This window comes from Sceloporus occidentalis, unplaced genomic scaffold, assembly GCF_023333645.1.
Source record: "Sceloporus occidentalis isolate IW3139 unplaced genomic scaffold, rSceOcc1.0.p SCAF_14, whole genome shotgun sequence".
Lineage (NCBI taxonomy): Eukaryota > Metazoa > Chordata > Lepidosauria > Squamata > Phrynosomatidae > Sceloporus > Sceloporus occidentalis.
This window is the reverse complement of record NW_028316994.1, coordinates 11,343,550-11,370,741: the sequence shown is the minus strand read 5'-3', so window position 1 is coordinate 11,370,741 and position 27,192 is coordinate 11,343,550. Positions and strand designations below refer to the sequence as shown.

The 27,192-nt window shown below is 42.0% G+C and overlaps 3 protein-coding genes across 3 annotated transcripts; all 3 read right to left on the bottom strand.

Moving 5' to 3' along the window:
- Positions 1-8,469, bottom strand: LOC149303933 (C-type lectin-like). The gene is made up of 5 exons (XM_089480443.1): positions 8,403-8,469; positions 6,202-6,293; positions 5,280-5,420; positions 1,780-1,894; positions 1-68 (listed from the first exon to the last, which is right to left on the bottom strand). The coding sequence occupies exons 1-5, from the start codon at positions 8,467-8,469 to the stop codon at positions 1-3; spliced, it is 483 nt and encodes a 160-aa protein (XP_089336569.1).
- Positions 8,470-14,679: 6,210 nt separating this feature from the next.
- On the bottom strand, positions 14,680-18,355 carry LOC149303932 (C-type lectin-like). The gene is made up of 5 exons (XM_089480718.1): positions 18,289-18,355; positions 17,223-17,314; positions 16,027-16,167; positions 15,123-15,237; positions 14,680-14,747 (listed from the first exon to the last, which is right to left on the bottom strand). Exons 1-5 carry the CDS (start codon positions 18,353-18,355, stop codon positions 14,680-14,682), a joined length of 483 nt encoding a protein of 160 aa, XP_089336844.1.
- Positions 18,356-23,557: 5,202 nt separating this feature from the next.
- Positions 23,558-26,620, bottom strand: LOC149303931 (C-type lectin LmsL-like). The gene is made up of 6 exons (XM_089480485.1): positions 26,507-26,620; positions 25,549-25,627; positions 25,140-25,231; positions 24,598-24,738; positions 24,377-24,491; positions 23,558-23,625 (listed from the first exon to the last, which is right to left on the bottom strand). Exons 1-6 carry the CDS (start codon positions 26,618-26,620, stop codon positions 23,558-23,560), a joined length of 609 nt encoding a protein of 202 aa, XP_089336611.1.
- Between the last annotated feature and the right edge of the window lie 572 nt (positions 26,621-27,192).

Below are 27,192 nucleotides of genomic sequence, written 5' to 3'. Positions count from 1 at the left end.
CTAGAGCTCATGCTTGCAGATGTAGGCATACAAGGATCGACAGGGCACATCACCCCACTCTCTAAAATCTAAAATGCAAACAAGGAAACCAGAACTGATGTTAAAGTGCATGTGCCCAACATTGGCACATAGGTTGTTATTAATTCTGCCTACTTGGAGTACATTTCTTTCCTCCTCCTCCTCCTCCTCCTCCTCCTCCTCCTCCTCCTCCTCCCTTTATTAAAACAAAACAATGCAAAACAAAACAGTGAAAACACATTTGAATGACCACAGCAGTAACCAAGGGGCTGTGCAGACCACCCTTGAAGGGGTGGCCTGCAACCGCCTCCATCTTCACTAGATCAGGGCCATGGAACTGCACACTGCGGCCCTGATCTGGCCCCAATCTGGCCACAAAATGCAGCTCCTTTTTGCACCCTGGAAAGGGCACCATAGCTGCCACATCACAGCTTTACAGCACTCCTTTGGCACTGCGTCATGTGGACACAGTGCCAGAGGACTACCGTGATGCCATGTGCCATGTGATGCGGCATGCTGCATCACGCCACCATGGTGGCAGAGTCCGGGCGTGCTTCGTATGGACGCCATGCCCCGACTTTGCCCCCAGGCCGGCTTTAATGGCCAGTGTGCACAGCCTCCAACTGAAGAAGGAAACAGTCAATCAGAGGCTAAGTGGACCTCCTTTGCCTGCTGTGGCTGGTGCTTCTTAAGGTAGCCTGGGGTGCCTTTTACACAGTCTTTCAATACACAGAACAGTTATAGGACCATAACTCAAGGTTATGAATCCGTAATTCATTTCTGAATGCCATCTGAAGATTTTTACAAATGCAATATGTACTTAGAAGTTTCTTCTCTGTATTCATTATTGCTTACTCCTACATTTGTATAGAAAATAGATTGCAAACAGCCTTTGCTGTTCATGGGAGATGCAACTATAGCGACTATCCTAATTGTCTCTGTATGTACTTGATCATTTAGTACACTTCTGGTTGATATGATGTGGCTGAGTGGCATAGGAGTATTGGTGGTCCCATTTACCTGATCAGTTTATGTGAGTTCAATCCTTGCAGCCTAGTCTTAAAGGTGCCTAAAGATGCTCCCCCTCCATTTCAGGGTCCATGAAAAAAGTAGGACAAAAATTAGGTCTGGATACTTTTAAAGAAGAAAAACTTTCATACTTGTCACCTGGAATTACACTCATTTGGAACCTTATTTGGGAGCTTATTGCATCACTTGTAAAATCAGTTTACCCCTAGCTGGCTTAAATCTTAAATCGGACAGCATCCTGATTTTATCAGATGGATTTGACCACCTAATCTGTTGCCTGGGTGTATCCCCGCTTCCAGGAGGGCTCCTCCCAGCTCTTTTTGAATCCAGGATTTTTCTGATTTAAGAAAATGGCTGCTGGAGCCCTCCTGAAAGTGGGGATGGACCTGGGATGCACTTGGGCAGCAGATTAGGTGGTCAAATTCATCTGATAACATCAGGATGCCGCCTGATTTAAGATGTAAGCCAGCTAGAAGTAAGCCGGTTTTACAAGTGATGTGATAAGCTCTGTAGAGGTTCATTTGGAACTTGTATTCAAACCTTTGCATTCTAAGTGTTTTGGATTTAAACTTCCAGAAGCCCCAGCTACCTTGGCCAATTGCCAGGATACTGGGAGCTGAGATACAATGTGTCTGTAGGACAAAAGCTTGATCATTACCAATGTAGATCCAGGCCAGCAACTATGTCTTGAAGGTGCTCTTGTCATAAGCCACCAAGAAAGTGTTTACTCACTTTTGTATTCAGTCAAAACCACACAGTATTCATTATTGCCATAGTTGTCTGGCTGCCAACTGGTCCAGGCATTATAATTGTACACTGATTCATCAGACCATCTCCATTTGCCGGTCTGTAGAAATAGGAGGGACACATTTTGTGATTATTAGAGATATATACTTTTTTCTCAGGTCCAAAGGTTTATAGAGCTTTGCCCATCTGGACCTGTCGAACTTACAAATGAACTGGAAATCACTGACACAACCATATCCATACTTATTCACAGATGCTTTAGACTACATTTCAGAGGAAGTAACTAGCAAAATTACCTCTGAGTATTCCTTGCCTAAGAAAGCCTTTGACTTGAAGGCAAACACACATACACACTTATATAAGGAACAGCTCACCAGAAAGTGTTTCAGCCAGTTTTCTCATTTTTGACTTTGCATTTCATAGGGTGCTTTTTTATATATCTGGCCTGGTTTTGTCCTGTTACACTTTCTTTTTGGAAATGGGCCTTGACTAATATTAATTGTGTTCTGGAACAGTCTTTGAATTTTTTCTAATGTCCATGTGCTTTTGAACTATCTGCCTTCTTCTTGGGAGTTAACCAAGATACTCTCTGCCCTGATTGTAGCTGAACAAATTCTTTTGCAACTATGGAAACATAAATGCACAATTTGTATTATTCAATGTATTGTGGACCTTACAGTCATCTCAACCAGGGTGCATAGCCTCCAGAGGTCAATGTTTTTGTCCTAAAATACTGTCTAGGTGATGAGGAGGGTATTTTCACCACATTTGCCCCCCTCCCCCTGGCTTTCTTTTTCATTGATGGGAGAAACCCATCAATAAGCTCCCAATATCACTGAACTCCCATTGCATTTCTGATATAGGCAGTCACATGGTGTAACAGGCTTCTTCTCTTCCCCCTGCTTTGATTTCAAGATGTCCTCTAGGGGCTGTTGAGGGGCAGTTCCACCATGTTTTACCTCCTTGGACTAATTTAGGGCCAAGGAAACAGGAAGAACAGGGCTTCAAATGATCCAAGTCAGCATAAAAATATGGAGACTCCTAGAGGGATTTGGGGGCAAAATGTTTGGTTGAGTGTGTTTGTGTGTGCATTGCAGTGTAGTATGTGTGGCCTCCAAGGTCTCCTGAGATACTAATGTAGTGCCCTGGATTATCACAGTTGCCTACCACAGCTTTCAGCCTTGGAACATGTAGCATATATATGACAGCTTTATATAACTATTTTTTATTTGGACATCTGAGATGTTTTGCTGAACATTATGCTTAGATTCCCCCTCTCCATTCTGCTTTGATTCTTTTCCTTTCATTGTGCACTTTAGTTTTCTTTGGTTTTCTTTCTCTCCCCCTTGTCTTGTATAATTTTTGATCTATAAAAAATAAATGAAAAGAAACAAACAAAAGAACGAATCCAAATGAAACAAAATGTGCATATTGGGAAATACTGTATCCCAAGTGTATATTGGGGGAATCCTTGCAATATACACATATGGGGGGAAAAGGAGCATGTTAGGGAAAATGGCACAAAATTGCAGGTAATTTTTCATCTTAACTACTTTTTAGATGAATTTTTTAACACTTAAGAACCAATGCAAGTGTAGGCTGAAACGAACTTGCAACTGGAGAAGTGAGGATATTTGGCGAAGCCAGCATTGATAGACTTTCCCACCCTTAGTTGGTTTGCAAAGGAAATATCTAGAGAGAGAAAGAGATGGTTGGGATAAGAAACCACAACGTTCCTCTGGAAACCTGACTACCAATGTGGATATGGTACTGGCTGGGGCAATTGTGTTGAAAAAGAGAAAATCAGGGCTGGGGAGTAGTGGTGATTTTGGGGTTACTCCTGATCCTACTCCAGAGTAAGATACTTTTTTCTTAATGTTACTCCTACTCCTTCTCCTACTCTCCAGCCCTGGGGAAAAGCCCTGGTTGCTTTGTAAGGCTGAAGTGTGTGTATGTGTAAGGCCCCATTCTCACTGGGCAAAAAAAGTGGCTTATTTTGCTGCGATTCTGACTCGGATTCTGACTCGAATCTGACCCATCGTTCCCATTAAAAACGGGTGCAAACAGACCCTTTTTTTTAACCCCTGTTTTCGTTCCCATTGGTATTTTCCCTGTGGTAATTTGAAGCAAGTTATTTTGCTCCCCATTCTGGAAACCTCTTTTTTTTAAAGCAGCTGTCAATCAAGCACTTAAACATTTGACGTTATAGCCAATCAACTGTTTAGGCGCTTTTCCCCTCCAGGAAAGGGAAAAGGGAGCCTCTAATCACCCCATATCCCTTTGGGTCCCAGCCTCTTCTGTGTCTTCTCCATAGTTCCTCTGGGGAAAGAGAGAAGGAGCCTCTATTTGTCCTAAACCTCTTGCATCCAAGGCTCTTCTGTGTCTCCCAAGACTCCCTCTAGGAAAGAGAGAAGAGGAGCCTCTATTCCCCTCAAATCCCTTTGCATCTGAGGCTCTTCTGTGTCTCCCCAGATTCCCTTTGGGAAAGAGAGAAGAGGTGCCTCTATTCCCCCCAAATCCCCTTGCCTCCTCCATTGCTCCTGGGCTGTCTGGGTGGCGATCATGCAGGCATGTACTGCAAAGCCCATCTGCTGCTCAGGTGCTCAGGCAGAGGCAAAAAAAAAAACAAACAATAATAGTTAAAAATGGTGTTCAATGGCTCTCCTCACACATTGGTCTATGAATGTGGAGCAGAGGGGAGGTTGCAGGGGGAGTAATGTGTTTACTGCTTTTGGAGCTCAATGTAGCGCAATCGCCGTACCCTGCTTCCCAATCCACTGAGGGAAAGGCTATGTGAATGGAAGAAAATCGTGCTGACGATGCAGAAAGAGAACAAAGAGGGTGACACACCCAGGCCAGTCCCTTGAGCGCTGCTCCTCCCATCTCCAGGTTCCTGAGTCAGACACCCTTTCGTTCCCATTCATTTGCCCCGAATCAGACTCAGGAGGCACAGGAAAACTTGCTAAAAAGCCACTGTTTTTTTAAACCAGTTTATCGACCTATAATTCGGGTTTTTCAGGATAATTCAATTCAGATTTGAATTTCAATGCGAATGATATCGGAGCAATGCGGGTCGAATGTGCGCTCAAATGGAAATGATGCACCCATGATTCGCGTCCTTATTCGCGTTATAGGCCAGTGGGAATGGGGCCCAAGTGTCTCTCTTTGCCTCCCAGTCCCTTCCCCAGTGCAATACAATAAAAACATTTTTTGTGTTTGCACATACAATATAATAACAAGAATAAGGCATAACAAATATATATTTTGTTACTCCTTATTCCAACTCCTACTCTTGTAAAAACCTCTTACTCCTTACTCCTATTCCTCAGTCCTTATTTTCTGGAGAAAATAAGAGGAATCATCAAACTCTCTCCAGAGTATTTCTGGGAGTATTTCTGAGATATGTGTGGAATTAAGTCCCTAAAATCTCCTCAGCCAGTGATGATGAGAATTTCTGAGCAAAACAGAGCAAGAGCAAGACTCACCTGAAGAGGATCATTGAGTCCAATCCAGACATGGCTTTTCTGTTTTTGATAAGCGGTGATGTGTTGGGCGATGAGAGCGGTCTCTGCCTTGCTGAGAACAGAGGCAAGATGGGCCCCGCGGCCATAGCTCTGGCATTCAATCTGAGGACAGAGAAAGGATGGTAAATGAGTTTTATTGACATGGTCATCTTCCCACAAAGGGACACAAGCAGAATTTGAGTTCTTCGAGTGTAACACTTTCAATTGCTTCTCTAGACTGTTTGCTTTCAGAATTTTCATTCAGGGGACCCTGTCTTGAGTGATTGAAACAACTTCATGGTAGAAACTGCTGCAAAACTGGTATGGCAGTGACTAGCAGGAAAGGAGCTTGATTACTATAGAAATATTTAATTTTTAAAATTAAAAAACAACAACATGTTTTTCAAATGTTAAGAAACCTCAACAAGAAGAATCCCAGAGTGGGAAGAATCTCTGTGTTTCAGGATATATTCTGCACTAAATCTACATGTGGTTGTTTAATACAGAAAACAGCATGTCTAAATAGGAAACAATATATGTATGCTGAAAATAACACTTCTGTGCAGGAATATTACTTTCTGTGTAGGAAATGCTGTTTTCTGTGCAAAACAATAATGTGCAAATTTTGCACAAAATTGGCTCTGAATTACGAACAGGCTTCAAAGATTTTGAAGAGTCATATGATTCTCACACCTGGGCCATAACTACTGGTCTCTTTTGGTTGGGTTCTTATATTCTTTACAGATTATAGGTCTACATGCCAAATTTAACATATCTCAACCCCAGTTCAACACCTGCTTCAAGCTTTATTCCCTCTGAATTCCTTCTGTTTTGTTCCCTTCCTTGGAGCCCATGAACTGAAGATACAAAATTCACATCTTAAATGGTGGGAAATGTTTCTTACCTCAGCTTCTGACCATGTCATCTTGGTGTCAAAATAAGCATAGCAGTTCCCTTGATTTTGCAGCCAGCCTCTGGCACAGGAGGCAGCTTCAGCTACAAGGAGAAAGGAAGATGAATGCAGGACACATTATGGGAGAAGATATTATCAATAATAATAAATAATAAATAAAATTTTTATTTATATACCGCCCTTCCATCAGATCAGGGCGGTTTACAGCAGTTAAAATACAATAGAGAATAAACATTAAAATCATACACCATACAACAATTACAATATTACAGAAAACATAAAAACAAAAGGCCCCAGGTTAGCCAGTCCCATTGCCAGTGTGGCGGGGGAGGCCTATAGGACCTTATTCAGGGAATGCAGTCCTGAACAGGAAGGTCTTAAGATCCCATCTGAATTGGGCCAGGGAGGTAGCTGAGCGGAGCTCTGTGGGCAGCGTGTTCCAAAGGGCCGGGGCGGCGATGGAAAATGTCCTCCTGGTAGTGGAGACAAACCTCGCCCCGGGAACCCTAAGTAGTTGCTGCCCAGATGTTCTGAGGGTGCGGGGCGGAATGTACGGGGAGAGGCGGTCCTTCAGGTATCCTGGGCCAAGCCATTTAGGGCTTTATATATTCATTCTTAAGTAGGAAATCCTTATTCAACTACTTCAGGGGTGGACATTCTGTGGTACTTCAGGTGTTGTCTGCCCTCTAGGCGTTACCATATCTGAACAATTTACCACTCTATCTAAGATGGACAGATGTTAGAGTCTGTCAACATGTGGAGAGCCACAGGTTCTCTATCTCTGTGGCAGGTAGAAAGGGGTGAAGATTTTTGTGGTCTCTTCCAACTCTGTTTCTATGAAATGTAACTCAGGAAACATGGCTTTCCCACACCAACCCCATTCAGTTTTCCCTCTCTGAGCCAATAATTGATGGCACCATATACCTCATTGTGAAAAGGCCAAGTGGACCTATTTTCAGGACCTCATGGACCACTGGACATCAGAAATGAATATATGGTGGAACTATGCTGCAATGAATGAACATTGGTAACCCTTTCATCTTGTCCAGCCCCATAAATCAGGGATAAGTTATATATTGAATGTGGGTTGAGGAGCTTTGGGGAATTTATTATTATTATTATTATTATTATTATTATTATTATTATTATTATTAATTTATATAGTGCTGTAAATGTACACAGCACTTTACATATAAATAATCAAATCAATAAAAATATAAAACCAGCCAATGGCATACAATCTACAAAATACATACTGTATAAACAATAGGTAGTAATATAAAATAGAATTAGTTAAAAAAGCAGGCAACAATTAAAACATCAACATCAACTATTTAATCAAATATCAGATAAATATTCACACAGTGCCTGGGAACGCTTCCCTGAACAGGGTGGTCTTCAACTCAGATTTAAAGGTGGTCAATGAAATGATGAGCTGTGTTTGTGGGGGAAGAAGGTTCCAGGGAGTGAGGGACAGCACGTGAAAAGGGACGAATCCAGGAAGGGGCAGTAGAGATCCTAGGCTGGGACAGGAAACCTTGATTACTAGAATGGAGGGTATGAGTGGGAATGTACGGAGAAAGAAGATCAGATAAATAAAGACAGGTCAGCCCATGCAGGGCTTTAAAAGTTAGCAATATAAGCTTATACTGGATATGGAAGGGCAAGGGGAGCCAATGAAGGGATGATAATAAAGGAGAAATATGGTTAAAGTGGTGTGCGGATGTGATGATGTGTGCTGCTGAATGCTGAAAGGAAATTAAAGGACGAAGAGAAAGAGGAAGTCCTGCGAGAAGGAGGTTGCAGTAATCTAGTCGGGAGACCACCAAGGCATGGACCAGAACCTTGGCAGTGGAGGTTGAGAGAAATGGACGGATTTTCTGAGGTGCAAAAGTGGTATTCAAGGGCTGCCCCACCTGTTTAATGAAAATCTGATTTTGTTAGGCATTGTGTTTGATTCACTTAACAAATAGTCTTATTTGAAAGAACAAATAGCAATTGGTTTACTAAAGGTATCCAAAGATTAATAACAACTATCTGCAGCTACCTTTTATCAAACCCCTATCAACTTCAAAAATAATATTTATTTATTTAATTTATTATTCTTTATTATATTGTATTTACTTATTGAATCTATGTCCCACCTTGCTTCCAAAATGGGATAGATCTTGATATTACTTTAGAGGACTTACCTCCTGGAAAGGGACTGGAGAGCAGAAGGCCAAAAAGGCATAAGCTGGCATAGGCAAAGAGTCCCATCTTCTGAATGTCCATTAAGGGAGATGGAAAAAAAAGAGAAGACATTCAAGCCAAAACAATGAGGAGAAACTAAATAAGTTATTTATCATAATGCCTTTCATTGGTAGTATTAGAAAGAAAACTGCAGTGAAGGTGAGCACTGTGAGTTTTGGATAGGATCTAACGGGAATATGTCTGTTGGAATAATGATGGTGTTTTATGCCTGTGTAAGTTCCTCCATGGAAGTAGTTGGACATCTCCCTTCGATGTAGAAGATCTGCATTCAGTTCAAGATTTCAGAAGTTGCTCATGTGGTGGAGCTGAAAATGTGGCTACGCACTGGGTTGTGTGTTGGATTGCACAATGTTGACATTCAACATTAAGGTTGAATAGCACAGTCACTGCGGCACTCTGCATATAGTTATTTGTTCTATGCAATCTCAGTGTAGATCTTGATAGTTATGTTTTGATATCATGTCATAAAGAGGGACAAAAGTTAGACTTTTATGGGTCATGATTCCACCCATTACATTCCACAGTAGCTGTGTTTGCTTCCAAGTGTGTATCTGAGAATGAATATTGCACCCTTCCAGATTTATCTACAAGAAACCAACACTGTACCTTCCTGTGTGATGAAGCCATCTGAACAGTGGTGTCACCCTTGTCTGGCAAATTATGATATCACTGCCAGGTTGGCTGGCAGAACCCCAGGCCACCCCTTCTGCCAGCCAGGGTGCCTCTGCTGTCCACTGGCTATGGCCACTGGTGTGGATGGGTTACTGCTGCCACCTGGTACCCTTTTGCAGGACTGGCACAGCTGTTGGGTGAGCAGAGGGGGTAGCAACTCACTTTCCTACTTGGCCACAGATTCACCAGACCTGGAAAGCAGCCCTTTCCCACCAGCAGCCTCTTGTTAACATGGGCTGCTCCTGCTGTCCCATAGACTTTCCTGGGTCTGGCAGAGCTGCTGGGTGAGTGGGAGAGGGAGGTGACTCACTTTCTCACCTGGCCAGCAGACTCACCAGAGTGAGAACATAGACCTTTCACACCAGTGGCCTCCAGTGAGGGTGGGGTGTGGCTGCCTAACAGACTTTTTCCACTTGCTCCAACAGATCTTGAATAAGGTCTAGGTGGCAGCAGCACTCCACCCTTACCATTGACCACAGCTGATGGATGGCAGAGGCACTCTGGCTGGCAGAGGGGAATGGCCAATGGAGTTCTTGGACAGACCGGGTGTTCATATCCTCTGAGGTATCACCTGGTGTGGTCTGTGTCTCCCGCACCCCCTTGTGATGCCGAGTAACTGAATCTTGACTCCTTTACTTTGTTCTTGTTATATTGACATTTTAATCTGCACTGTCATAAATTAACCTTCACCAGTCGTACATTAATTTGGATTGGCTCTCCTTGGTTTAACCTTTATCTAAACTTCAATATCCTCGTCAATTCCATAATCTTTTTCTATTCTGTTCTCAATGAAGCTACTCATTTCCTTCCATATTCCTCCCATTTCCTTCCATATTAATAAAATGAAAAATATTCTTCTCTTTGTTTTTAAGACTTCTAGCTCAGTTTTCCAGATGTCTTTATTGCTGAGTCCTGATTCATTGCTCTGTCTCAAAGCCATAGTAAATCTTTTGTATTTCTCCCTCTGTTCTGCAGCCTTGAGGAACCCTTTTACTCAAGACCTCCAGGGCATCTCCTCAGTCACTCACCTTGTGCTGGTCTTCTCCTGGGTAGACAGGTGAACAGGGTGTCTCTTTCGCAATGCTCTCTCCTTTGTGGTTTATATCTTCCTTGGCCAGAAGTGGTGATTTCAGAGAAGGATATGTGCAATCAGGAAATCCTAATTCAGTTTTGCATAAACATAATCCAGACAGATGGAAGATGGAACACTTAAGGCAGGCCATCACATGTATAGAAGGAAAATATATATCTCTTTATTCAAATAAGGAAATATGTGTCAAAACAAATAAACTTTAAACTTGCGTGTTAAGTGGTGGTGAATGCAGATAACAAGTTAGAGTCGGATTCAGTGTGCGCTTTGAAACCAGTGGGCCTCACATTAATCTTGACTAATGCTACATACTAGAGATTTCAATGGGTCTGCTCTTAAAGATGGCTGTTCATCAAATCTTTTGGGCTTTATTAACAAACCCCAAATATGGTGTACATAGTTTTAAAAACTTTTTAATATCTAAAATTTATTTTTAACTTATTACTGAAGTTAAATATTTTGGGAGAAAGGTGGATAGAAGTGCAGTAATATGAAAAGCTTTCCATCATAAGCCTATTGCCAAATGCACTTGTTGTTCTCTTTCAAGAAATGTTATGAATATGTTATGAAATTGAACCAAGGCCAACAGGTCAGTCACTAAAAATATACTAGTCATGAGTCAAGTTGAGTTATTTTGTCATTTATTGTGGAACTGAGCAAGTCAAGTCATTGAAGCGACTTCATTCTTACTTGAGTCTGAGTCAATTGACTCAAATCTACATTATTGCCTGTAGGTACTGACCATTTGAAAAGGCTATGAATAATGGATGGGCTGACCCCATTCAGTAAAGGCTGGCCCCACTTGACACATCATTAGCATAACTTGCACCTCAGCAAGCCCTAAGCAAGGTTGGGCCTGGTTAGGACTTGGATGGCAAAACACTAAGGAATACCAGGCACCATAGGTTATACTTCATAGAAAGGCAATGACAAACCAAAAGGAGCAGTGTGTATATGCTGATATCATTACCTTATAGTCTTCACATTCTTTGGGTGTGAAACATTTCCCAGATCAAAAAATACTTTGTGCTTTTATTTCTATGGCCTAGAAAGCCAGAAGGGCCTCCTTGGCCAGTAAGTAGGATCCCTCTGGACTGCTGAGAAAAAGAATATTCTGGTTAAAATGGAACTTGTGGTGTTTATGATTGAATTGCCTAGTGATAATGGTGCTTGCCTGCTCAATGAACCCAGATTGGCTAGAACTAGGGAAAGTTATTTCTATTTCCCCCAGAATCTCCTAGATGTTAAGGTCAATTTTGAGTGCTATAGTCCAAAAAACCAATTTTCCAGGCTCTGATTTTGTCAAGTTTTGCTCAGATGAGTGTGTTGGGCCTTTTTGGAAACAGGGTGGATAGCTCCATCATCAGTCACATTATGGTTAAGATTTGCCCAGAAGGCATCTGATCCTGCCTAAACTGGAAGCTAAGAAGGGTCAGGCCTGGTTAGTATTTGGATGAGGTAGTGCCAAGCAATACCAGGTGCAACTGGCTCTACTTAAGAGTAAGGCACTGGCAAACCACCTATGAATATCCATGGAATAAGAGATCTCTATGAAATTCATGGGGCTGCCATAAGTCAACAGGTGACTTGGAGGCACACACACACACACACACACACACACACTAAATATAATTGATCCCAACGAACCCAAAGGGTGCTCAACAATGGCACCTTTTCATCCTGGAGAGAAGTGACCAGTGGGGTCCCACAGGGCTCTGTCCTGGGCCTAGTACTGTTCAACATCTTTATCAATGACTTAGAGGAAAAAATTGGGGGAATACTTATCAAATTTGCAGATGACACCAAATTAGGAGGAATAGCTAATACTCCAGAGGACAGGATCAAAATTCAAAATGACCTGAATAGACTAGAAAGCTGGACCACAGCTAACAAAATGAACTTCAACAGGGAGAAATGTAAGGTACTGCACTTAGGGCGAAAAAATGAAATGCACAGATATAGGATGGGGGACACCTGGCTTAAGGAGACAACATGTGAAAGGGATCTAAGAGTCCAAGTAGACCACAAGTTGAACATGAGTCAACAGTGCGATGCGGCAGCTAACAAGGCCAATGCGATTTTAGGCTGCATCAATAGAAGTAGATCAAGGGAAGTAATAGTGCCACTATATTCTGCTCTGATCAGGCCCCACCTGGAATATTGTGTCCAGTTCTGGGCGCCACAATTCAAAAAGGACATTGAGAAACTGGAGAGTGTCCAAAGGAGGGCGACTAAAATGGTAAAGGGTCTGGAAACCAAGCCCTATGAGGAACGCCTTAAGGAGCTGGGGATGTTTAGCATGGAGAAGAGAAGGTTAAGAGGTGATATGATAGCCCTGTTTAAATATTTGAAGAGATGTCATATTGAGAAGGGAGCAAGCTTGTTTACTGCTGCTCCAGAGACTAGGACCCAGAGCAATGGATGCAAACTGCAGGAAAAGAGATTCCACCTAAACATTAGGAGGAACTTCCTGACAGTAAGGGCTGTTCGACAGTGGAACACACTCCCTCGGAGTGTAGTGGAGTCTCCCTCCTTGGAGGTCTTCAAACGGAGGCTGGATGGCCATCTGTTGGGGATGCTTTAATTTGGATTTCCTGCATGGCAGGGGGTTGGACTGGATGACCCTTACAGTCTCTTCCAACTCTATGATTCTATGATTCCATGATTCTATGATCCATACTCTCTCCAAGATAAAAAAAAAATTTCTTTCTTCATCTTTCTTCCTGTTCTGGGATCCAAGGGAGTATGTACATGTTGGGTAACATGAACAGGAGATCCTTCATGTGAGCTTTCTGGAGGCATCTACTTGGCCGCTGTGGGAAAAGAATGTTGGACCAGGTGGACTGTTGGTTGGATGGATCAGCCCTCTTCTTGCCTGAAATTCTGTTTGAGTCTTATACCTTGTCCCTGCAATTGTATTCTTGGGCCAATGTGCAATGAACATATTCCCATCATGCTGAGTTCTAAAAGTGTAACCATTTCACATGGGCCTAAATCCTATTGTTGGTCTCAGCTAGAGTAGAACCGTTGAATCAGTTGGATTTACCTAGATGTTGACATGCCATACAACTGTTGATTCAATGGATCAGCTCTTATTGGGACTAACCAACAGGATTTCTAGCCATGAGGTTGCACATTCTTGGGTGGTACTTTCTGAATGCCTTTAATGCACCACTTGATTCGCTTGGATGGCAAAAACAGCCACAGGCTATTCTCCTAGCACAATGGGACAATAAGCAAGCACATTGGCAGATACACAACTTGTTGTAGTGTTAGTATTCGGTATAGATGTACTCTATGGAAGTATGATTGTAGCTTTTCAGCTTTTATGTCATTATCATCATCTCCTCCTCCTCCTCCTCCTCCTCCTTCTCATTTGTTCACAGAGTACATATTCTTACACTCCCAACTGTAGGAGGGAAGATAGGCACCAGGTACAACAATAGCAATAGCAATTGCATTTTACATTTCTATATTTAGTTCATAGTGAACTAAGCACTCTCTAAGCTGTTTTCAACGTGTAAGCCAATCGGCCCCAGCAAGCTGGGTATTCATTTTACCGACCTATGAAAGGATGGAAGGCTGAGTCAGCCTGGAGCCCTGTGGGATCGTATTCACAATGTTGTGGCTGCAGTATTGGCATTAACCACTGCACCATGATGAGCTGAAATGAGACAGGATGAGACAATGGTGTGTAGGCTAACTAAGGGCCTGTACAGACCGGAGAAAGCGCCAGCCTGTGGGTGGAGTCAGGGCTCAGTGTCCTGATGCTGGATGCTCTAACTCCGCCCCCTGAGCATCATGATGCCATGCGCCGCTCCAGACAGGGCCATGGTGTGAGGTTGCTGTGGCCTCAATCCAGCCAGGAAAGGGACAGCTCCATGTCACCCCTTAGGGGAAATCTGCATAGCCCCTAAGTGGGTCTGGGGAGGCCAAAGTGGTCTGTGCATTTCTGGGGAATGTTGCAGGAGCAGTAGAAGGGTGTTTCAGGAAAGCTCTTTAGCATGGCTGGCATAATAAGAATGGTGGCAGGAGTTTCTGGGCTTTCAATTTATGCAGGCATAGCTTGTCCATGCTGGGCTGACACAAGATGGTTTTGCTCATATTCTCTCTTATACAAAAAAGATGCAAATCCTTCTTTACATATAGTAACCCCAAGAGAAAGTGGAATGCAAAGAGTGACAGAAACAGAACAGGTAAGATTTATTTAAGGGTTCATTAAGATTTAGCCATTTTCTCTGTAACCATGAAATGGTTTCAAGGGAAGACAGAGACCAAAGAGGCAATTGCTTCAAGGAGGAGTTTGGAAGAAAGCAGGTGGAATGGAGTGGGTTGCTCTATGGACGATGGTGAGATGGTGACAGCACTGCAGTGAGGGTCTGCTATTTAGCTGATCTCTCTTGTTCTTCTGTTCAGTTAGATTCAGGAAGGCATGATGGGAGCTGCAGCCTTCTCTAGAGTTGGTACTTGCAGACATAGGCATTGAATTTCTTGCACAAAGCATCATTCCACTTTTTAAAAGCTAAAATGCAAAAGACAAGACACAATTTAGTTTGTAAGATGCCTTTCTCTAAGTATTCATTCTGGTCTCACTAGGTGAAAAACCTCAGACTTTGATAATGAAAAAGAAAAGCATCAAGTACTCATGGTCCAAGGATAAATTTTTTAAAGGAAAAAAGTGAATACAAAAATTTGTAACAGTCAAAACTAAGGAGGCAAGGATAACTAAAACTTTTATGACACATTTTGAATTTTTATCATCTTACTTATTTGATTAATTTATGTGATTAATGTATGTGTATATCTACACTGCCTGGCATCCATAGGGGGTTTGGAGTATGATTCTTGTAGATACAAACCTTATCCTTTCTCAGTTCCTGAGAATGGGTTTCCTTACCAGTGGATCGAAGCAGTTCCACACAGTGTATGCTCATGTTGGATTTGCTTGGCTGGTAGTGCTTCCAGGCCTCATAGTTGTAGACAGATTCATCAGCCCATCTCCATCTTCTGTTCTGCAGTAATGGAAGACATTTTTAACTAGAATCATCTTGGAGTCCTAAGCATCTATAAGTTTCCCAAGGGAAGCAGTTGGACATGTTTCCCTGGTGTGACATGACTGCATTAAGTTCAAAATTGTAGAAGCAGAGTTGTGATCCCTATCATGTGAAGAAAACCGATAGGAAGAAAAGAAGCCTGAAATCCCGAACTCTCCTTGAAAGCCAAGATGACTAAATTGAGGCTGTCGTACTTTGGCCACATCATGAAAAGGCATGATCCATTAGAAAAGGCAATAATGCTAGGAAAGGTTGAAGACAGTAGAAAGAGAGGAAGACTCAGTCAGGGAGGTTATGGGACTGAGGCTACAGGACCTGAACAGAGCTACGGAGGATGGGGGCTTGGAGACATTTCATTCACAGGGTTGCCATGAGTCAAAGTCAACTTGAAGGCAGCTAACAACATCATGCCACCTTTTGGTCTTCCTCAAGCTGAAAATACCCATCTCTCTACATTGGTCCACATAAGGCTTTGTTTCCAGCTTGTCAATATCTTTCTTTAACTGTGGTGCCCAGAACCAAACTCAGTATTTTAGGTCAGTTATGACCAAAGTAGAATAGAGTAGGACTACTACTTCCCTCTATATTCCTGTTCATGAAGCCCAGAATTGCATTTACTCTTTTTGGCTGCTACATCATCCTGTTGACTTGAAAACACTTGCGGTAAACAAAGAATGACATTGTCAAGCTGCCACCACTGGTCAATGGTGATAATCTGAACTTCCTGGGCAGTTCAGAGAGGCTCACCCCAAGGGGATCATGCAGTCCAATCCAGACATCACTTGGTTTTTGTTGGTAAGTGGAGATGTGTTGGGCCAGCAGGTTTGTCTCTGACTCGCTGAGGATGGAGGCCAGATGGGACCCATGGCCATAGCTCTGGCATTCAATCTGGGGGCCAAGAAGGAAAAGTGGAAGAGTTTTACTTACAAAATTGTATTCCAGTCACAGGAATATTGCAACTCAGAAGACTGTTGAGTTCAACTTTATGAAATGCAAAACTTCTCTTACTCCCAAAATTCCAATTGAGAGGAGCCACCTAAATCTATTTCACATCAGAAAATATTTGGAATCTCAGCTGATGGGGACTAATGAGCAGAGCAAAGAAAAGTTGCAGTTGTTTTAGATTACAGCTCCTGCAGATCCCTGCTTGTGCAGGCTGTGGGTTTCTGGGAACTTAAGCCTGAAAAGAGTAACTTTCCCAAACTTTGTTAATCCATGGTTAATCCAGCATCCATGGTGGGTCCTAGAACACAGCCCCAGTGGATACCAAGGGCTTACTGTATTGAGTTAGATCAGGGTTGGGGAACCTATGGCTTTCCAGATTTTGTTGGACTCCAGTTCCTATCAGCCACTGCAGGCTAGGCCAGTGGTGAAGAATGATGGGAGTCATAACTGATCAAATCTATGGGCATTTAGAGGCCCATAGTTTCTATGTTATGTTCTAGGCTGATATTGGCTTGGTTTAGTTCAGTTCTTATTTTCTTTTACATCCTGTTTATAGAATTTGAATTAATCACGGTAGACATACCAACTGACCGAAATGAGTATTTCTTGATATCTGTCCTCCCCTTATATCCCGGGAATATACTTCGATTCTGGAATGTTAACACAGTTCAATTAAGGAGGATGTCAATTTGAATCATTCTAAGGAAATTGGACCTTGAGACTTTTAAATCTATCTCATTTCAGGATTAAAGATTAGCATTGTATCTAAACTCCTTGCCTTGGATCCATTTGTTTGTCTTGACTAGAGTAGACCAACTGAATCAATTGAATCAATGGGTCAATCTAGGTTGACTCACCATTCAACAATTTATTCAACAGGTCTCCATAAGTTGGAACGATTAAGGAGGAGTCAGGTCTTTGTGTTCTCTTCCATGCACCATGAGCCCAAAATACAGACCTGCCGTATCAGATTTGGGTGGGTGAGCAATTTCTTTTACCTCAGCTTGCTGCCATGTCAGTTTTCTATCGAAATACGCAGAGCAGTTGCGCTGGTTTTGCAGCCAGCCCCTGGCGCAGAAATCAGCCTCAGCTACATGGAGACAGATAAATGAGAAAATGTAGGACAAGCTGGTCAGAAGATGTTTAGAAATATCGTAAGGAAGGAAGCCTTGCTGTATTTAGATGGGGGTGAACATCGGTCTCCAATTCCCATTGTCCTTGACCACTGACCATGCTGCTGGGAAATGAAATCTAACAATGTCCAGAGGATCATCCTCTTTGCATTACACATATCAACTGCTTTCCAGGGCTGTCTTAGAAATTGCTTCTGAACCATATCTCCGTAACTCCAGCTCTGCTTTCTATTTTGTCAAGTGGACCTCAGCAATATTAACAAATATTGAAAAGCCTTACAGTTCCTCGTCTGGATGAGTAAATTCAAAAAAGCAAATAGGTACCAGAAAATCAAAGCACATTATGGACCCAGTATGTGGGTCCCATAGACACCAAGAGTGACATATGAACCTCCTGGGCTAGATCTGAACTGCAGAAATGATGCAGTTTGACACCACTTTGACTGCCATGGCTCCATCCTATGGAATCCCGGGATTTGTAGTTTATTGTGGCCCTAGAGATCTCTGACAGAGAAGGCTAAATATCTCACAAAACTACAAATCTCAGGATTCCAGAGGATGGAACCATGGCAGTTAAAGCAGTCAAACAGGATTAATTCTCCAGTATGGTAGTAGCCTATGCTGACCAATAGGATCTAAAGACAGATGTTACTTATCCAGATTTGCATCTACAGAATCACTGCAGTTTGACACCACTTTAACTGCCCTGTCTCAATGCTATGGAATCCTGGGATTTGTAGTTATGTAGGATATTTAGCCTTCTCTATCACAGAGCTCTGGTGCCACATCAAACTACAAATCCAAGGATTCCATAGGATGGAACCACAACAGTTAAAGTGGTGCCAAACCTCATTAATTCTGCAGTGTGGCAGCACCCTAGATCTACTTGCTAACTGTAAACATAATCTAAATATCTGTTAAGCAGACTCACCTCCTGGAAAAGGAGTGAAGGTCAGGATGTCAAAAAGGCAAAGGATCAAGTAGGTGAGGCGTCCCATGTTCTAGTTGACATTTGGGGTCAGAGGGAAGAACAAGAAGCTTGTTAGGTATGTATTTTCTGTGCAGTATTTTAACTTTAGTAGATTTACATTGATTTTCAGGTAAATCAGATCTCTGTTCCTGGTCCCTCTTTTCCTTCTTCTCATCCAATGCAGGACCAGTGGGAAGGAAGGAAGGTACTGAGTAACATGCCCTTGATATGCCTCAGTTCCTTCCTACTAGGAGAAAAACTACAACAAAAGTACACTCACCTAGTTTGAGATATAAACATAGGGAACAGCCTACAGGACATCTTGTTTTCATCCAATATATATCATGAATCGGGAGCAAATACATTGTAGCATATGCTTTAAAGTGTCATTCCATCTGTTTTATTCCAGGACACCCAGGTCATGAGTTTGCTTGCTATTAATTGTGGGCAATATATCCTGACAAGATGATAGGATACAGAACATGTGATTTGTATACTTTATATAGGGGTGAGCAACTGCATATTTTCCCAACGTTTTGCAGATGGAAACTGGGACATGTGTGGTGAAGCAACATCAGAGTGTGGTCAAGATGGGGAAAGTTATTAATGTGGAGGAATACACAAGCTAGGAGAAGGTGCAGCAGTTTGCAAACTACTTTTAACTGTCAGTTCATTTTGCAGCCATTTAAGTAAGCTGTGGATGAAGGGGGGAAGTGGAAGGAGGAAAGAGAAACTGGGATATTTTAAAAGTAGCTGAAAACATGGGATGATAGAGGATTAACTGGGACTTGTACCTGCCAAATTGGGATAAGTGGAGAATATGCAGCTCCTAGGGATTGGGACCTGAGTGATCCTAGAGGGCTTTCCTGCCTCCTCCCAATGTTTTAGGTTTTTAAAAGAAAAATTTCCTCCGATGTCCCAGGTTATGAATCACTTTCTGTTTTTTAAAAGTTGTCTCTTAGTCCTCAAATGGTGTTCAAACGGGAAGCTGAAAATGTAGTAACATTGCCCCTGTGTGACCTAGGGGGTGTTTGGGGGCAAAAAGCTAGTTTCTCAATTTTTGAGGTCCTGGGGACCTAAAAATGGCATTCATGGGCATCATGAGGCTCTTTGTCTGTACTCTTCTACCTCTGTTTCATATACTCAGCCAGATACTGAAATTCTGTCCTGCATATAGTCCATCTTTATGCAGGACAAATACCAGATTAAAAAAAATACAACCGCAGGCATTTGAATTTCTGGGTTCCTCTTAATAAACTCAGATGCCTGAGGTTGCATTTTTTAAAATCTGGGATTAGAATCTGCAAATTTGAAACCATCCTTGAGTCACTTAATGTTTGCTCTTGTATATTTAACCAATCTAGACAGCTCAGCATATTTCTTAGTTCTGTGGTGCTTTCCTGATGATGTTAATCCACACTATGGCCTTCCTCAAGGTACTAAATCATGGTACTTTGAGATTACTTTAACTGCCATGGGTACATTTTTTGGTATTCTGTGATTTGCAGTTTCACTGGGAATTTAAAATTCTCTGCCAGAGATCTCAGGTGCTTCACCAAAATGCAAATCCTGGGATTCTGTAGAAAAAGAGCCATGGAGTTAAAATAGTATCAAAGGGACCAAACTGACAGGCCAAAATAAAGCTGCTTCAGGTCACTTTGGAGGTATGCTGTTTAAATGACACATCTTAAGAGCCCAGAAGCTGTGCCAAAGCTGCGCTCAAGTCCTTAGGACTGGAGCATGGCTTTGGTGTGGCTTCTCGCTTCTTAGGATGCATGCATCATTTAAACAGCATATCTCCACAGTGACCCGAAGCAGCTTTATTTTGGCCTGTCTGGTCAGGCCCAAAATGTAATAACTCTGTAGAATGAAAAAGCCCTAAGTGAGGTTAACTTTGCTTAGGAGACTTCTAGCAAGATTTCTCATGAGTCTTTGATGAGGTCTTGCTCACTGCCCTGTCAAAAAGCCATTGTAGATATTTCATTCTTCATGTCGGAGGAACCCTGATGTCTCCCCAGCCACCCACTCACCTTGCACTGATGTTCTCCTGGGTGGATAGGTGTGGTCAACAGCTGAGCTGGGAGCTTTTCCCGATGATGGCCTCTCCCTTTCTAGTTGACTGTTATACACTTGCTGGGCAAACATGATGATGCAATACCAAGACAAACCAACTGCTTCAAGGAAGGAGGAAATGCTGACCCTGTTTTGCATAAATATGGGCATTAATTTGGTTGAAAATGGCTCATTGCACCAACCATCAGACCTGAAGTAAACGCAACATATAGCTCTTTCTTGAAGGCAAGGATGGGGAAAGTGCAGGCCTTGGGCTGGATATGACACTTGAACCCTATTTTTGCTGATTTTCTGGAATATCTCAAAGCTCCCATATTCCAATTTTTTTTTTGGGGGGGGGGAGAAGGTAAATTTATGATAATCCCCCCAAAGTCACAATGTTTGGAATCTTTCTCAAAATGAAAATAAGAATTGATCCAACATTACTTCTCACCATTTTGGGAAAAATTTAGATGAAGATACAGAGATTTGGAAGCTGTATTTCGGTGGGCTGCAGGATGGAGGGTAGAAAATTGTTCTTTTGCTCTTGTACAATTGTCTACCCCTGCCCTATAATAATCGAGGCTTCTTCTTTCCCAGGTGTGCAGGGGTAACAATCCTCTGGGATCTGTAGTTTGTGAGATAGTTAGCCTTCCCTATCAGAGAGCTCTAGTGTCCCACCAAGTCTCAGAATTATATATCATTACACCATAGCAGTTAAAGTGGTGTCAAAGTGCATTATTTCTGCAGTGTAGATGCAGCAGGAATCCTTCTTAAAATGAGGCATCCAGAACTGAATGCCGAACTCTAGAAGATGTCTAGCCAGTGCAGAATATGGCAGATTCTTACTTTCCTAAGGGTGCTGGGGGGCATTTGAGGGCAACATTTTTCTGATTGTTTTTGCATAAACATTTTTGGGGGTGCTATTTTCCAATGGGGATTAGAAATGCCCTTGTTATACTTCATGGGCCTTATAGAATAATAGAATTGTAGGAGACCACAAGGACCACCCAGGATTGCCATGCAGGAATAAACAGTCAAAGCACTTCTGACAAATGGTCACCCACTCTCTATTTAAAAACCTGCAAAGAAGAAGATGGCACCATTTATAACCTGCAGTTTACCCACCCCTGCTGTATATAGAACCATAGTTCTATTTATCAGAAAAGGAATGTGTACATACTGCCTTTCCATGGTATTCAGAACATATGATTGCCTGGTATCTGTGTGGTTCAGAGCAAATAATTAATACCCAGGAATACATTGTAAATGCAATAAAATAAACACAGCACCTCACACCCTTTCCCTAGTAATGTAGTGGCAACATTTACATGAAATGTCTTCCTGTACCCAAGGCCACCTATTCTCCAAGCAATCTGTGCCAATTTTTGTGTTTCCTCTATCATCAGAATCTCCTTCACTAGGAAGTGGTCACAGAGACCAAAGTGAGAGGTCACAGAGACAAATGTTTTTGTTCAGACAATCTTGAGAGTCCAAGATCTTTTTAAATTTTTTAAAACAAAACAATTAATCAAATAATAATTCAACCAGTTGCTAGCAGCGGTACAATATATTTCTCTACTCTAATAACATACACATTGTGACTGCTGTGGTATTCAACTTTGCATGTTGTTCACATGGCAGAAATTTCTTGTGGAATCACACAATTGTATGATTCAACACATGGACCTGTTTAGAGAGATGAGCCAAAGTTTCTAAGAAGATCATGGGAAAAACAGAGCCGTTTTTTGGTCTTTTCTCCACTACTCCAAGGTGGAGTAGAACTACTTTGCAGATTGTTCATTAAATATTAAGCACTATTTGTTGTTGTTTTGGTGGCATGTAATGAAAGGTAAAGTTTGGGGCTGTGTGGTGGATGCAGAATTGCTGTGTCTTGTGTAAGTCCTTCCCCTTGTAAGACAATACCCACCAACTGTTCTGATTTGACAGAGACAGTGTGATTCATGCTCTGCCATCCTACATTTTAAGCTGCTTCAAATGTTCCAGTTTCTCTCTCTTCCTCTCATTTTCAGTCCTTGTCCTCAGCATACTGCAGTTGATGCCAAATGAGCTGAAAGAGCATGAGGCCTTTTGGAGCAGATGATGGACAGTCTAGGGCATAAGGATCGTAATGTTACTGGTTCTGGTTTCTCTGCTTTCCAGCTGATAATCTTTCTGTGCAAGCATGGGGAGTTAGCCTCTTCTCTAACGTTAGCAGATGTATGCTTTCCGTTTCTTTAAAACAGCATCAATCCATCAGTGCATCCTTTTTGTTCTAAAACCTAAAACTGCTGCATCTACACTGTAGAATTAATGTCATCTGATACCATTTTAATTGCCATGGTTCAATGCTATGGCATTCTGGGATTTGTACTTTTGTGAGATATTTAGCGTTCTCTGTCAGAGAGCTCTGGGATCACAACAAACAAATCCCAAGATTCCATAGAATGAAGCCTTGGCAATTAAAGTGGTGTCAAACTGCATTAGTTCTGCAGTGTGACAGCAGCTCTGGACTCCATCTTCTGTAGTAACTCTGATGTTGTCTTGTATTTTGGATGTGGCCCATCCTTGTGAGTGGATCACCACAGGGCTCTATAGGTAACAGCAAGCCACTATTTTTCCTCTTCCTTCATTTAGGGGATTTTTGGGGTTCTGATGAAAGACCATGATGATCTCACAAGTGCAGTCTGCCCTCCTCTGTTCTAAAACAGTGAAGGTTTGATCTTCCAGATAAACTCCCAGAAGTTTCTGCTAACTTGGCTACTGCTTTAAAGAACATTTATTATGCCATAAAATAATCCCCGAAATGTATGCTGGCTGCTTGACGGAAAGGGAGACATGTTCCTTTGATAGAGCTAATTTGTGCAGGAACAAGTGTCAAAGTAGTAAAGCAGGTGCTGGCTGTTTTCCTTTACATGTTTTGTTGTGTTATGTTAGAGGAGGATGGTGGGACTGAAGATGAACACTCCAGAAAATATATGCATCAGAAAGAATTTATTAATATTAAACTATGATATAGCAACAAAAAACAGTACAGGAGATGAAGGTGACCAATGGAGCAGCTTTTCAGAAATGCAGTTTTGAAGTAGGTGGATGAGGGCTTACGTTTCCCATTTCAGGAGAGGAGAGAATGTAGTGATAGCTGAGAAAATATCTCTGCAATTCCAGCTGGGAGTTTCTAGAGTTCATGCTTGCAGATGTAGGCATTGCGTCTCTTGCACTGAGCATCATTCCACTGTGTGAAACCTAAAATCAAGAAGACATGACAAAATGTTATTTCTTCTCCCTCTTGCCTCTTTCTCATTATACTTTGAGTCTAGAGCAAGGTGGGTGGATGGAAAATGGTAGAAATCATTATGAAGTCAAAGGTGAAGTCAAAGAAATCATGCTGTTTTTTGCATGCCTTCAGGTCATTTCTGACTTATGGAGCCCCTAAGGCAAAATTGTCATGGAGTTTTCTTGGTAAGATTTGTTCAGAGTTTGCTTTTTCCCTTTCTCTGAGACTGAGAGAGTATGACTTTCCGACAGTCACCCAGTGGGTTTCTACAGCTGAGTGTGGATTCAAACACTGGTCTTCAATGCTCAAACTATTATGCCACTCTGGCTCAGAAATGATGAGGTACATTAAAAAAAAATCTTTTTTAATGTTTTCTAAACCTATCCTTCCTGAGTCTTTTTGCCAAGGCTTCCCTAATTTTTCCAAATTTTGGCCTTACAATTTTTTCATAAGCATACTGTAGAAAGGAATACATGACATAGAGCATGGTTTGCAGTCGCTATTTTCAGAAATAAATAAATAAATAAATAATGAAATTCACACACCGTTAGGTTTGTGCAGTTTGGCTACTGCTGAGGATGCAGGATTGTAGCATATCTCAGAGCTACTGGTCTTGTATGAATTAGGTAACATGTTAATCTGGCCCAAAAGTGGCTAAGAAAAATTACAAAGACTCCAGGAACAGATGTCCTTATGAGATCATTCTTGTTCCTTTCTTACCTGTGGAAAATCGCAACTCCACACAGTATTCATTACTGCCATAATTGTCTGGCTGGTGGCTCATCCAGGACTTGTAGTTGTAGGTTGACTCATCAGCCCACCTCCATTTCCCGGTCTGTTGAAATGAGATAGAACAGGTTGCATGTAAAGATCATTGAGCTGATCCCTGGCCAGAGAGCTACAAATCTGTCATGATAACCATGGAGAAGAGAGAGGTTTACCTGACGGACATCATGAAGCCCAATCCAGACATTGCTTCGTTCTTTCTGATAAGTGGAGATGTGTTCAGCCACCAGAAGGGTCTCTGCTTTGGTGAGGACAGAGGCGAGATGAGCCCCACGGCCATAGCTCTGGCATTCAATCTGAGGATGGAGAAGAAAACCAAGAGTGTCTCCCATTGCCATATTTCATCAGCAGGACTACTGCAAAACTGAATGCCATATTTTAAATTTATTTCATTTGTGCATTGGTGCAGGAGACATAGTCTAATGGACAGGATTCTGGATCAGGAGATGTCTCACACAGGCATCATTACAACCCGTCTCCTATCCTATGGAGAATGGGAAACAATATTGGCATACTCATCTTCCCAAAGCAGGATTGGTACAGAGTTCAAGCTCCCCAGAAACATAGTTAATCTTTGTGGAGTTAACAAATGTTGTCCCCCTTGAAGTTTTAATATGTGGGAGGTCTGAAGAAACATAAATCTAACTTGTACATCACACATTACATCAAACCTGGGTTGGTGAGAAACGCTTCATACCTCTGCCTCTTGCCATGATAACTGATTATCAAAGTAAGCATAGCAGTTCCCCTGGTTTTGCAGCCACTCTCTAGCACAGGAGTCTGCCTCAGCTGCAGGAGAAGAGGAAGATGAGGGCAAAAAAGAAAAGAAAATGAGAGAAGGAAGAACAATTAGAAAATTATACAATTTTTAGCATGCCCTCCAAAATCTAATTTTCCCACCGGTGGCATGGATTTACACTCCCCAAAATTCCCTCAGAGAAATCTGTAGGCATCGCTGGGGTCTCAGATTATCTATTTGCAACCAAGAAATAAGTTCTGCTTCAGGTCACAAGACTAGACAGAACAGAACAATTATGTTTCTAGTTCACTAGCTAACTGTTTATCCTCCCAATATCAGAAATGGGAATATTTGTTTAGCAGCTCACCTCCCAAAAAAGGGTTGGAGAAGAGGATTCCAAGAAGACAGAAGGTGAGGTAGCTGAAGAAACCCATCTTCTGGTTGACCTTTGAGAAGAAAAGGCATGATAAATTCAAGAGTTATAATTTCTGATTGCCATTCAACCAGTCTAGTGAAGAAAGGAAGGAAACATTTTATTTCCTCTTAGAACTCCAATTTTGTACTCCTTTTATTGTCTAGGAACCAGAAAATTAGAGAAAGAAGAGAGATCCTTAAATTTAAATTTGTGCAGTAGGAAGTCCAGTCTTCTAAAGACAACAATCAAGACACCTTGAAGATTGACACATTTATTATAGTGTTACATTTCATAAAGGAGAGAAGTGGACTCTGGTCTATGAAGGTTTAGGCTGTAAGATAAGCATATTTTTGGATATTTAAGATGTGGTGGGTAAGGTACAGCTGCCCTCAGATGGGAATGGACTTCACCTTCCTCTGTTCCTCACCGTTGGCGATACTGACCAGGACCAATAGGAGTTGCAGATGTTGAACTACAACTCCCATTACCACTCATCAACTAGCCCAGTTTAAATGCTATTGATTTGATGATTCTATTTTAGCCAGCACCAGAAATAGAATCCAGGCTTATGTTTTGAACCCCCTCCTCATTCTCCCCATCTGTTGCTATTCAACCTATGAATTAACTGGAAGTCAAATTTTCACTTTTCCACTGATGGCTTAACCAAGGTTTTCCATTCTGAAACTCACATCGATTCCCGTTATCACTTCTCTAACAGGTCAACCACAGCTCTGAATTCTTTATTTTTAAGCTTTCTACGTACTGCATTTACAGCTTGTCCTCACTGATGAACATTTTGCTCATTTCTTTATCTTAAAAGCTATAAAAACACTCTGCTCTCCATACGCTAATCTCCAGCCTGGAAGAGCCCTCTTGTCAAGACATAGAAGATGTCTCTCCTGTCACTCACCTTAGGCTGATGTTCTCCTGGGAAGACAGTTGTGGTGGACAGTTGAGCCGGGAGCTTCTCTGCTGATGGTTTCTCCCTTTCTGAATGACTGTTATATAGTCCTCGGGTAGACATGGTGCAATCCAAGATGAACTCAATGCTAAAGGAATTCCTGGTCCAGCACCTTCAGGCTTTGCATAACCTTGGACCAAACTGGTAGAAAGCAGCTCATATGTCTGGCAGTCTACACTGCAGAAAGGGCAACATGATGTCCTTGGGTGGGGAAATACATCGTAGGAAAAAACAATACCTCAAATCTGTGCGAGAGCATAGGATGAAACTTACGATATGGTTATTTTTTTAGTCATATGCTCATTTTCTTGATTCATTAGCTTCAAAGTTTGGGGAGGTTTCTAATACTATCCCAGACATCCTGGGATTCCATAGGATGAAGCCATGGAAGATAAAGTGAACTCAAAGTGCTATAATTGTGTGGTGTGAACAGGCACTTGGTGCCCTTTTTCTTTCCCTCTATTAGTGAATGCTGTTGGCTTCTATGCCAGTGGAGAGAAGACCTCACTCCAGGTTTCAACCCACATTTTAATGGTATTATCCAAGGTGCCAATCTCCATCGTCAAATAAGTTCGAAACAGGTGACCCTCTTGTGTATAGCTGTGAAACAAGGCAGATGTCCAATTTTCACAGTG

Excerpts from the sequence above, each read along its gene's own strand:
- LOC149303933 (XM_089480443.1), bottom strand. The coding sequence starts at position 8,469 with ATGGGACTCTTTGCCTATGCCAGCTTATGCCTTTTTGGCCTTCTGCTC. Across the intron at positions 6,294-8,402 it reads CTCCAGTCCCTTTCCAGGAG|CTGAAGCTGCCTCCTGTGCC; the intron begins GTAAGTCCTCTA and ends TTCTCCTTGTAG. Across the intron at positions 69-1,779 it reads GGTTTTGACTGAATACAAAA|ATTTTAGAGAGTGGGGTGAT; the intron begins GTGAGTAAACAC and ends TTTGCATTTTAG.
- LOC149303932 (XM_089480718.1), bottom strand. The coding sequence starts at position 18,355 with ATGGGACGCCTCACCTACTTGATCCTTTGCCTTTTTGACATCCTGACC. Across the intron at positions 15,238-16,026 it reads GACTGCATGATCCCCTTGGG|AACAGAAGATGGAGATGGGC; the intron begins GTGAGCCTCTCT and ends CCATTACTGCAG. Across the intron at positions 14,748-15,122 it reads GGAACTGCTTCGATCCACTG|CTTTTAAAAAGTGGAATGAT; the intron begins GTAAGGAAACCC and ends TTTGCATTTTAG.
- LOC149303931 (XM_089480485.1), bottom strand. The coding sequence starts at position 26,620 with ATGTCTACCCGAGGACTATATAACAGTCATTCAGAAAGGGAGAAACCA. Across the intron at positions 25,232-25,548 it reads CTCCAACCCTTTTTTGGGAG|CTGAGGCAGACTCCTGTGCT; the intron begins GTGAGCTGCTAA and ends CTTCTCCTGCAG. Across the intron at positions 23,626-24,376 it reads GGAGTTGCGATTTTCCACAG|GTTTCACACAGTGGAATGAT; the intron begins GTAAGAAAGGAA and ends TCTTGATTTTAG.